This window comes from Tachyglossus aculeatus, chromosome 24, assembly GCF_015852505.1.
Source record: "Tachyglossus aculeatus isolate mTacAcu1 chromosome 24, mTacAcu1.pri, whole genome shotgun sequence".
NCBI lineage: Eukaryota > Metazoa > Chordata > Mammalia > Monotremata > Tachyglossidae > Tachyglossus > Tachyglossus aculeatus.
Genome location: NC_052089.1, coordinates 12,634,510 through 12,647,146, shown reverse-complemented (window position 1 = coordinate 12,647,146; position 12,637 = coordinate 12,634,510). Strand labels below are relative to the sequence as shown.

Here is a 12,637-nt window from a genome sequence, read left to right as displayed (position 1 = left end):
GTTACAACCGCTGTATTATCCTTCTCCCTGGCCTTTTCTCTCTCCCATTCATACTTTTCTCTGAAGTCATCATTCTGCCCACAATGCTACACACTTCAAAAACCTTCAATGATTAGCACTTAGAACCGTGCTTGGTACATAGTAAGCGCTTAACAAATATTATTATTATTATCCATTCTGTTTTGCATCACAGTTCTGACTCTCGGCTTTAGGGCAGCTGAAGCGGGGGTTTATAATGGTGTGCGTAATTATGACTGGGAAAACCAATTCATGAGTGACAGAATCTTCTTCATTAAGTGCACAAAAAGACTGCAGTTTGCCATACTGTTACATTGGCAATTCTAAATTCTATCACCTCTAAACCAACCCTCATAAATTACAATCTCTCCTGCTTTTAAAGGACATCAGAGAAGAAATTTATCAACTCCTTAAAAAGAGTATTCCAATGTCCAGGGAAGTCCATCTTTATGTCTTGCTCAACCTCTTAAACTGTAGCTTAAATACAACTTTACTTATCCTGCTTTCTTTTCAGACGGATAACCTACAAACACACTTGGACTATGCTATTAAGTCAACCCTCAGCCTTTGCTTCTCCTAAGGAATTTCAGTTCTACTTTCTTTTTCTCATGGCTCTTTTCCAACTGTTTAATTGTCTTTGTTGCTCTCCTCCCACCCCTCTCCAAATGACTCTGTTTTGGAATTCTGGTATGGATAAAATACTTTAATGAAGATGAGAACATGGATAAATATAATGGGAATGAGGCTGTTGGGAAAAATATTGATAATAACAGTAAGTATGGTATTTGTTAAGCACTTACTATGTGCAGGCACTGTACTAAGCACTGGGGTGGATACAAGCAAATTGGGTCGGACACAATCCCTGTCCCAAGTGGGACTCAAAATCTCAATACCCATGTTCCAGGTGAGGTAACTGAGGCACACAGAAGTTAAGTGACTTGTCCAAGGTCACACAGCTGACAAGTGGCAGGGCCAGACTTAGAACCTGTGACCTTCTGACTCCCAGGCCTGTGTTCTATCCATTAGGCCATGCTTATTCTGAAGTGAAGTGTTGCAATTTCGGAATTTTCTAACACATCTAGGAATTTCTGGTTTTACTCTGCATTTCACCAGCAAAACATCTTACCAAATAGGATTTCAGAGTAAAAAAGCTAGCACATGAAAACTTACTTTTAAAGAATAGCTTTTACAGAGAGACCCTCTACCTGACCTTTGAGGTTTTTAGTTGCTTAGGAACATTTCATGTTATGTAGACTCCATGTTTACCTGCAACCTCTGCTTCAACAGAAAGTCAGAAGTCAGATATGGCTGAGGGGAATCACACACTGAAGATGGACTTTGTTTTGTCCGGATTTACTGATAAGCCAGGACTGCAGCTCTTCCTGTTTGTGGTGTTCTTGGTAACCTATATGATAACCATTATGGGGAACCTTGGGCTGGCGATACTAATTTGGCTGGAACCTCGGCTTCACACTCCTATGTACTTTTTCCTTGGCAATCTGGGCCTTATGGACGCTTGCTGCTCCTGCTCCATTATCCCCAAAGTGCTGATGAACATTGCCTCTGGAAACAAAGCCATTTCTTTCTCTGAATGCAAGGTACAGTTTTATTTTTTTTGTTTGGCTGAAACTGCAGATTGCTTTCTCCTGGCAGCAATGGCATACGACCGTTACATAGCGATATTTAACCCCTTGCTCTATCCTGTCATGATGCCCAAGAAACTCTGCATTCAGATGATAACAGGAGCATTCATAGCAGGTAACCTTCATTCCATCATTCACGTGGGTTTCCTCTTTAGATTAACGTTCTGTAGATCTAATGTAATCAATCTCTTCTACTGTGATATCCTTCCACTGCTCAGACTTTCCTGTACTGACCCGTACATTAATATTTTGATGATTTTTATCTTCTCAGGCTCAGTTCAAGTCTTTACAATAACCACAGTCTTGGTCTCTTACATTTGCATTCTCTTCACAATTTTGACCATTAAATCAAAAGAAGGCAGAGGAAGAGCCTTTTCCACTTGTGCCTCCCACTTTCTATCTGTCTCCTTGTTCTATGGTTCCCTTCTATTTATGTATGTTTGGCCTGGCTCGATGAAAGGAGAGAATAAGGATATACTGGTTGCTGTTTTTTACACAACAGTAATTCCCTTGTTGAACCCTTTTATTTATAGCATAAGAAACAAGGAGGTAATAACCGTCCTCAGGAAAATTATGAAGAGGAAAATATTTTTTCAAGAAAATTCTTGATTTAACTCTTGCAAAGAAGAGCCTAGGGAAAGTGACCTGTAGAGATAGAAAATATGCAGTTTCTTTGTTCAGACATAATTTGGCTTAGAGTGGTGCTCAAGGCTATCTCCTTTGCAACCAAACAGGATGCATATTAAACCACTTCAGAAAGGGAGTCATCTTCTTTTTGTCTTAAAAATATGACAGTACATCCTCCAGTATTCAAAATGGTCCACTTTTTCAGATAACCAAACATAATCTGTTCTTGAAATCTTTAACACTGAATTAAAACTGTAGTCACATTGTAATAACACGTTAAAAGCTCAAAAATTGTATTCTCAGTTGTTTTACCATCTTCAAAGTTTCAAAATCCTTAATAAATCTCTTTAAAGAATGTTCTGCTAGGTACTTCTTTTGATAAAAATAGACTTCTTTTCCCTCGTCTTTACAAGAGCTGGAACCCCAGGACCCCCATTGGTTCCCTTCAGCTACTTTACACTGGCCGAAAGGAGAGAATGAGGCTCCTGCCAAAGATGCTGGCAAAGAGGTTTCTTTTTTGGGCAACAACAATCAGGCTCAGTCTGGGAACAGAACAGGACCTTTGGAAAGGAAAGAGAATTACCTCATTACACATTCAAGCCAGACCCCCAGCGGATTCCAGCAAGAAAGCGTTAACATCAAATCAATTGTTTCTGAGCACTTACTATGTGCAAAACACCATACTAAGTGTTTGGGAAAGTACCGTAGAGTTGATCGACATAATTCCTGCCTATAAGAGCTTACAAACCAGAGAGGGAGAACATGCAAACACTTGGGAGATCCTTTTTTTTTTTCCTCTCATCCTCAAAGGATCCTGCTGCTCAAATTTTCTAATTGCAACTTGGTAAAGTTATTTACATTTTGTCTTGAATGCTGTATGTCATAAGCAAGGGTCATAAACATGCACTGCCTTCATATGAGTAGCTGTGACTCCTACATGACAAATCTACATCTGGGTGTGATTCAGCCTTCGTTTCAGGTAGGTAAATCTGGATGTGCTCAGTCCAGATTTAATTGTCAAGTATTAGAATGAGGATAAAAGAAATCAGGTTGAGACAAATGGGAATTTTAATTAGGTTTTTGATCAGAACTTCCAGACTGGCATTTTAAACTTTGCATAATGCCTGTCATCAGAGACAACATGAAATATGGACAATAAGAAAAGGGCTTAGGAAAAGTTGCTGGGCTACTTAAAACTCTGCTCTTTGTGTTTTCTAATTTCAATTTTATGCTTTTTGCAATCAGAGAAGATTCAATTCATTCATTCAATTGCATATATTGAGTGCTCACTACGTGCAACTGTACTAAGTGCTTTGGAAAGTTCGATACAGCTATAGAGACAATCCCTGCCTACAGTGAGCTCAAAGTCTAGAAAGGGAGAAACAGACATCAATAAAAATAAATAAAATTACAGATATATACATAAAGTGCAGTGGGGCGAAGAGGGAGGGGGAAGAGCAAAGGGAACCAGTCAGGGTGACACAGAAGGGATTGGGAGATGAAGGAAAGTGGGACTTCATCTGGGAAGGCCTCTTGGAGGAGATGTCCCTTCAATAAGGCTTTGAAGGGTTCGGGGGGAGAGTAATTGTGTGGCAGATGTGAGGAGGAAGAGCATTCCAGGACAGAGAAGATTTATGTTCAAATTGGTTTACACCCACTGACTTTCTAGCCACTTGTGCTGAGGGTTCTAATCATTCTTGCTACAAAGGTGCTAATAGAAGGGTTATATTGGCAGGCTAATCAGGCAATTCCATAACTATAGGCATTAAATACCAAGTACAGCTGGAGATGATATAAAACAGGAGACTGATATGAATGGATCCTAGACTGTAAGCGCACTGTGGGCAGGAAATGTGACTACCAACTCTTTTGTATTATACTCTCCCAAGTACTGCACACAGTAAGTACTCAAATATCATTGACTGATCTCTGTGAAAATAAATTTATGTTGCAGGAAAACCAAAAATTATCTCTGATAACATCAGCTCTTCCAAGCTTATTCCAGTTTCTTACAGCTCACTTTCTCCTCATCCATTTGTGACCCATTCCAGTGTTCAGGAGAGGAAATAATTAAGATAAGAAGCTTCCAATACTAAGTCACCTTACCTACCTTACCTACCTCAATTTGAAAAACAAATTGGAGATCTGAAAGGACTGGGAAAATCCTGCCAGACTAAATTGATATTTTTTCTTCATGTAAATAATATATAACATGGGGACTTGGAAGAATATTCACCATGATTTGAATTATAGATGAAACTTTAATATGCTGGCATTTCACTTGTACAAAAAGTGTATTTTTAAAACAGGTAATAAAGTTCCAAGTGTCACAAGTGACAATACCAGTGGAAGATTAAGAATATAATTTGTGAACTTTTTCTCCTTTGCTGATAAAAAGGCACATATAGAATTGTGCCAGTTCAAATCACCATATAGCCTAAGAGGCAAAGCATAATTTCAATTGTTCTTTGTGGGGAATTAGAGGAGATATGAAAGGTCCCAGCGTTAGAGATATAGGTAGAGATAAAGCTTCCCAGTCATATCACCCAGCTAAACCCTGAAAAAGTATGCAGGAATAAGTGAAGACGTATTGTCCTTGAGAGAATTCAATTACAGACCTTTGCTCCCTCTACACACATCAGGCCTAACAGAAAAATCACGGGCTTGGGAGTCAGAGGGCCTGGGTATTAATCCCAGCTCTGCCACTTGCCAGCTGTGTGACTTCGGGCAAGTCACTTAATCAATCAATCAATCAATCAATCAATCGTATTTATTGAGCGCTTACTATGTGCAGAGCACTGTACTAAGCGCTTGGGAAGTACAAATTGGCATCACATAGAGACAGTCCCTACCCGATAGTGGGCTCACAGTCTAAAAGGGGGAGACAGAGAACAGTATAACTGTGCCTAAGTTCCCTCACTTGCAAAAAATGAGGCTTCAATATCTGTACTCCCTCTTAGACTGTGAGCCCCATGTAGGATAGGGACTGTGTCTGACCTGATTAATTTCTATCTACCTCAGCATTTATAACAGTAGAGCTCACCTCCTCCAGGAGGCCTTCCCAGACTGAGCCCCCTGCTTCCTCTCCTCCTTCTCCCCCTCCCCATACCCCCACCTTACCTCCTTCCCCTCCCCACAGCACCTGTATATATGTATATATGTTTGTACGTATTTATTACTCTACGTATTTATTTATTTTATTTGTACTATTTATTCTATTTATTTTATTTTGTTAATATGTTTTGTTTTGTTCTCTGTCTCCCCCTTCTAGACTGTGAGCCCACTGTTGCGTAGGGACTGTCTCTATATGTTGCCAACTTGTACTTCCCAAGTGCTTAGTACAGTGCTCTGCACACAGTAAGCGCTCAATAAATACGATTGAATGAATGAATGAATGACACATCTTCTACAAATGTCATCTAGTCATTTCCAACTTATAGTGACTCCATGGACACACCCTCTTCAGAACGCCCCATCTTCTGTCATAAAGTCCTTCTGGTATGTGTATCCATAGAGTTTTCTTGGTCAAGATATGGAAGTGGTATTACCATTGCCTTCTTCTGTGCAGTAAAAACTTGAGTCTCTGCCGTTGTCTTTGATCAGAGTTTTGATCGCTTGATCATCCGCCTCTGACTCTTTCCCATGCTGCTGCTGCCCTGCACAACTGACTTTGTAAGCACTTAATAAAAGTACCATTATTATTACCTACGCAAGGTCCTGCCTTCTTCTAGGATTCCCCACAATCTCTAATACAGTGCCCAGCCCAGGGATTGATTGATTGTATTTTTGTTGTTTCTGGTGCTTTATCACATCACTGTGGAGAGGAATCTTGTGCTGATTCCCTAGTCCCTAGTTCTAGGCATTTTAGCTTTTGTCTATGCTTGCTCTTCATCTATTGTTACTCTCAATAAATATCACTAATCGATTCACCAAAGACACTATGGATTCTTCATTTCAGACTATTACAATCCCCATATAAAACTCCTTCATCCCCAGTCTGAGAAATAAAGACTTTAGAGAAAATTGATTATATTTTTTGAAATATTCCAAAATTATTATTATTATCATTACTAATAACAATGCATTTATTAAGTGTGTACCATGTGCCAACACTGCTGGGCACTGGGACAAGATACGGGATAATCAGAATGGGTACAGTCCTTGTTCTATAGAGGGCTCAGAGTCTTAGGGTTACAGGTATTTTACCAATTATTCAATCAATCATATTTTTTGAGCATTTATTCTGTGCAAAGCTTTGTACTAAGCACTTGAGGGAGTAAAAAAGAGTAGGCAGACATTATCTCCAACCTGAAGGAGTTTACAATCTACCAGGAGGAACTTGATCTTCATTTTATAGGTAATCTCTTTTCCCTTTTTGATTACCACACTTCCCCAAATAAAAATCACTTTAAATCAGAATGTTACTATTCAAAGAAGTTTGTCAGAATCCAAGATACACCAGTTGTAGTTATCAACACATACGTGTTAAATAAGCTTCATATAAAAGTGGCACGTAGAGTATTTTAAAGTCATGCAGTGAGAGTGTCACGTATTGTGTCGGTGTCATAGACCTCAAAAAACCTCCTCAAATCTACCCTACATTAGGTGTTTCCCAGCTTCCCTGAAGCATCCATCAGAAGAAGATGTCCTGGTTATTCCACCAATGGATGGTTATTCCAATGAAATGATAGAGAATAGGAAGGAAGTTGTATTTTGAATGGTAATGGGCTGATGTGACAATTGCAACAAACATACAAATTGTAAATTCTACGGTGTTCCATTGATAATGTATGGATCTGAAAGCTGGACAGTGGAAAAAAAAAACAGGATAGAAAGAGCATCGATTCTTGAAAAATGTAGTTTTGGAGAAAGCTTTTGCCAATACCATGTACTGCCTGAAAAACAAACAAATGGATTTTGGAGCAAATTATGCCAAAGTGATCCTTGGAAGGCCAAATGACTTGACTTAGATTAGCATATTTTGGACACGTATTCAGGAGGACAAATTTTCTGGAGAAGACTCTAATGCTAGGAAAAGTCCAGGGAAAACTTGGAAGGGGCAGATCAGCAGCTAGCTGGATAGAGACCATAACAACGATAACAGAAGAAACATTAGAAAAGATATGGATTATGGCAGAAGACAGGATGTCTGCAAAAAATCTATTCAACGAGTCGCTATGAAGCGGAAAGGACTCGACAGCATTTAATAACAATGATAACTTTGTCAATATGGGTTTGAAGATTTGAGTAGATCATTTTCCTAATTAAGTCATTACATCAGAAGGGGCAGTGCTCTAATGTAGAGAAAGAAGGGAAAGGAGTTGCCTGGATTTGATATTTTACCCAGTCCCTTTCAAGCTGTATTTGGAAAAAACTAGGCTCTATGTTGCTACAGTTCTCCTGTAATCAAAATGTTATTGCCAAAATGAGTCAGATTAACCTACCCCTGCTAGCCATCGGATAGGATAGCACTGATTAAGGGCAGATTTGCATGCTATACTTAGAAAATTTAGAAAATAAACTGATTTTTAAACTTTACACACTTCCTGATCTTTACCAGCTATTGCTAAGGGGCAGTTAAACCAACACAAACTTCTTGTCTTGCTCCAGACATCAGGAAACAAGGGATTTTCTAGATCAAGGGGTTACACTGAGGATCTTTCTGTAATGAAAATTAGAATCCATTCCTTTGGATTCTAATTACAGCTTCAGTGATGATTATTCATAAATCTGCATCTCCAGTGACCCCCTGAAGACAAACTGCAGTTTTTTTTTAAATTACTATATCTGTGGTAATCTGAGAAACTTCAGCACTCAAGTCTCTATTCCCACATAGGTGAACCACTATTTAACAAAAAAGGGAATGCTTGGGTGGTAGAGGAATGCAGTTTCTTTTCCACCCATAGAAAGGTCTTTTCTGTTTTGGAAATAAATATTTTTTCTTTGATATTCATATCCACATCCAACAAAGAGAAGGCAAGATAAGAAGTTCATCAAATGGAAAGAAAACTTCTCTATTAGAATGGATGGCAAAGAAGGCAACCGTTACCATGTTCCTCCATACATCATTTGCTGCCACACCTCAATGTGACTTTATGTTCTTTTAATCTTGAACTCAATCATAAGATATATCTACATTAGCAATTTTCTAAATAATTCAGACTCCCATGACGCTCTAAACTCATATCACCCAGATAGTTCAAGCAAATCTGGCATATCTATGTGCATGTACATATTTAAATCTAAATGTTCAAGGTTATTTTCCTCCAAAAACACATCTGCCTTTATAAATGCCAGATTAGGTTTGTTAATCTTGTTTAAACCCTGTCCATACAGGAAAAATGAAGCATGTATTTTGGTAAAATTCACTGAAGATCTGTTTTCATCTCAGCACACAAGAAAAAGAACCAATGGGCAACTGGATACATTCATCAGGAATGGCTGTCGCTCAACAGAATCACAGATCATAGATGAGATCACAAACAAATCTGAAGCTTGCCATGATATGGTTGGAAAGGGTTTACAACCCACACATTCTGTTTTTCCTTGAGAACTTCAATCACTCTATTCTCAGGGGTGAGTCCCAGTGTTTCCTGAAAACAGTTTTTTCCAGATCCAGTGAAACAAGTCTCTTACAGTACTCTGTTTCCATGAAGGACAGGGAGTCTGAGGTGAGGAGAGGGAAGGGGTTGGGAGGATCAAGGGGATTTACCTTTCCTTGTAAAGTTAAGGTGATTTCTTGGGGATTTTCCTACAGAACTACATCACTGAGAAAAACAACATCTCAAGAGTTATGGAAATACATTAGGTATTTATTTGAAACAAGCTGATTTTACTATTCTGGTACAGTGAGTCCTTCCTGTTTCACAAGCCCGTAATCTTACTGTTATCCTTGTACTTCCCAAGTGCTTAGTACAGTGCTGTGCACACAGTAAGCGCTCAATAAATATGATTGATTGATTGATCCTTGATTCCTTTCTCTCTTTCAACCCACAAATTCAATCTATCACTACATCCTGTTGGTTCAACCTTCACAACACTGCTAAAATGCACTCTTTCCTCTCCATCCAAACTGAAACCACGTTAATTCAAGTATTTATCTTAACCAACCTTGATTATTGTATCAGCCTCCTTGCTGACCTCCCTGCCTCCTGCCTCCTGTCTCTAATTTTTTTTAAAAAATTCAGTCTATGTTTCTCCTCCTCTCAAGAACCTCCAGTGGTTGCCCAGCCACCTCCATATCAAATAGAAACTCCTTACCATTGGCTTTAAAGTTCTCAATCACCTTGCCCCCTCCTACCGCCCCTCGCTAATCTCCTACTCTAACCCAGCTCACACATTTTGCTTCCCTAATGCCAACCTACTCACTGAACCTAGATTTTGTCTATTCATTCAATCAAACCTATTGAGCACTTACTGTGTCATCACACCACGAGCCTCTCACTCACGTCCTGTAGCTGGCCTGGAATGCCCTCCCTCCTCATATACGACAGACAATTACCGTCTCCCCCACTCAAAGCCTTACTGAAGGCACATCTCCTCCAAGAGTCTTTCCCTACTAAGCCCTCTTTTCCTTTTCTTCCACTCCCTTCTGCGTCCCCCTGACTTGCTTACTTTTCCATTCATTCATTCAATCACATTTACTGAGCGCTTACTGTGTGCAGAGCACTGTACTAAGTGCTTGGGAAGTACAAATACAAGTTGGCAACATATAGAGATGGTCCCTGTTCCTTATTCATCCTTCCTCCCAGCCCCACAGCAATTATGTACATATTCATAATTTACTTATTTATATTGATGTGTGTCTTCCCCTCTAGACTGTTAGATCACTGTGGGCAGGGAATGTGCTGGTTATATTGTACTCTCCCAAGCACTTTGTGCACTGCTCCGCACTAAGTGCTCAATGAATACGATTAACATAAATGTAAAATTAATGTACTTACCTGAACGTATGGTGGGAAGAAAAACACGGCTCATTTCCTGAAGTGTTATGGAACCCGGATACCTAGGAGGCAAAAATTGAAGTTTTATTTTGAGCAGGTGGTTGGTTGCCAATGCCACATAAGGTTGCCAGCAATTTACCAGTATATCTTTACCAACTCAGCACAGCTACTATTCACACTGTTCTTCTGCCAAGCCCGTACTGCTTGTGTTGCTTCCCCAACCCCCAAATCCACACAACATGAAAGGGATAGTGGTAGAGTTGGAAAAGTGTCCTAGAGATAGGAGTTTATGACAAACCACTTGTTACTATTTCTTCAAAATGTCTAGTCCTGGGTCAGAAGAATGATCCATCCTGCCCAGTATTCTCTCTTTGATGGCAATCCCCTTGAAGGAACAGTGTCATGGCTACCTTTAACATCTACAATGTGCCTCCTTACATTCCTAACTTTTCTCCTTAACATGAATCTCTCACTAGAGCATTTATCTCACCTTTGTTAAATCTATTGATATTTTGTCTCAAACTGTCCACACAAATGAGTATCATATGCTTATCACCTGCTGTTTCATTTTATTTAGCACCAGATTTAGCAGTGACCTCAGTTCTTCTGTAGTGTGAAGATTTTTAATAATAATAATAATAATGATACCATTCATTAAGCGCTTACTATGTGCAAAGCACTGTTCTAAGCACTGGGGAGGTTACAAGGTGATCAGATTGTCCCACGGGGGGTTCACAGTTATAATCTACATTTTACAGATGCAGGAACTGAGGCACAGAGAAGTTAAGGGACTTGCCCAAAGTCACAGAGCTGACAGTTGGTGGTGCCAGGATTTGAACCCATGACCTCTGACTCCAAAGCCCATGCTCTCAAAATCATCTCTATATTCTAATTTATGATATATTTGCCCCCGCCCCACCCACAGTTGAAACTTTTCACACTTTCAGAATGATGGGAGAATGTATTTTCTTTGCCATAATGTAAAACAAAAACTAAAATTATTCTGACAGGAAATCAAAGTGTTTCAAATAGTAGACTCCAGCATGAGGGGGTAATCTTGACATTCACTGATCATTAGTGATCTTTTCCTAGGAAAATTGAAGGTGAGCTCTTTTTTCATTTGATTTCTCAGGAGATACAAGATTCCCAACTATTCAAACTTCCCTTTCATTCATTCATTCATTCACTCATTCAATCCTATTTATTGAGCACTTACTGTGTGCAGAGCACTGTACTAAGCGCTTGGGAAGTACAAGTTGGCAACATATAGAGACGGTCCCTACCCAACAGCGGGCTCACAGTCTAGAAGGGGGAGACAGATAACAAAACAAAACATATTAACAAAATAAAATAAATAGAATAAATATGTACAAGTAAAATAAATAGAGTAATAAGTATGTACAAACATATATACATATATACAGGTGCTGTGGGGAGGGGAAGGAGGTAAGGCGGGGAGGATGGGGAGGGGGAGGAGAGGGAGAGGAAGGTGGGGGCTCAGTCTGTGAAGGCCTTCTGGAGGCCTGGGATATCTACCTTGGAAAAAGAAGATACAGACACCAAGAAATATTCAAGTTTGGACATTCTCACTTTCATCATCAGTCAACTTGAATAACCCATATGTAATTAATAACAACCAATAAAAACTTATTATTGGTGATTGTCAAACCTCTAGTGACTTTTTTGAAAGTTTGGTGCCTAGAGACTAGCAACTGACTACTCTCTGTAATGGTAAATAAGTTCCTGTAACTTGCAAATAATTCACTAAGGGCATCATTAGGGAACCTAGTGGGAGTTGTTAAGAATGAAAACAACCCCTATAAGAAATGAGAATGGTCAAATGGTTGTATAATATTGAAAAAGACATTATCAAGATAAAGAAATCTGGTAAAATTATTCCAAGGAAAGAAATGGTAACATGTTGCTGAGCCTTTCAACTAGATGCAGTAACTACAAAGCTCACCAATTGGAGATAAAGCAGTAACAAATCACCACCAGCCTCCTTCCTGTTGTTTTCCTGTTGGCAAATATACTACTGCCATCATTGGCAACATTATTATTTCTGTTGAGCAGTCATAATCTGGAAGGGGCAGAAACACAATATAGGCCCCGTCTTATAGGAGTCTGCGTACTTAGCCTGTCATTAGAGTGGCTCTCTGGTCACCCAGACACAGGCGGTGTCACATGCATTATGCCAGACACACAGTGTAGTATGTCATAGGCCACATTATGAAGTCTCTCAATCAATCAATTAATGGTATTTACTGAGTGCTTTTTGACTGCAAAGCCTTGTACTAAGCACTTTGGTAGGCATGATCCCTATCCTCACGGATCATACAATCTAGTGGGAAAAACAGATTTTAAAATAATTACACATATGTTAAAATTATTTAAATTAAAATAAAT

The 12,637-nt window shown here is 39.3% G+C and overlaps 1 protein-coding gene across 1 annotated transcript; it reads left to right on the top strand.

Annotated features, from left to right (window-relative positions):
- The first annotated feature begins 1,322 nt into the window (after window positions 1–1,322).
- On the top strand, window positions 1,323–2,270 carry LOC119945135 (olfactory receptor 5K1-like). The gene has a single exon (XM_038766162.1). The coding sequence runs from the start codon at window positions 1,323–1,325 to the stop codon at window positions 2,268–2,270; it is 948 nt and encodes a 315-aa protein (XP_038622090.1).
- Window positions 2,271–12,637: the final 10,367 nt, after the last annotated feature.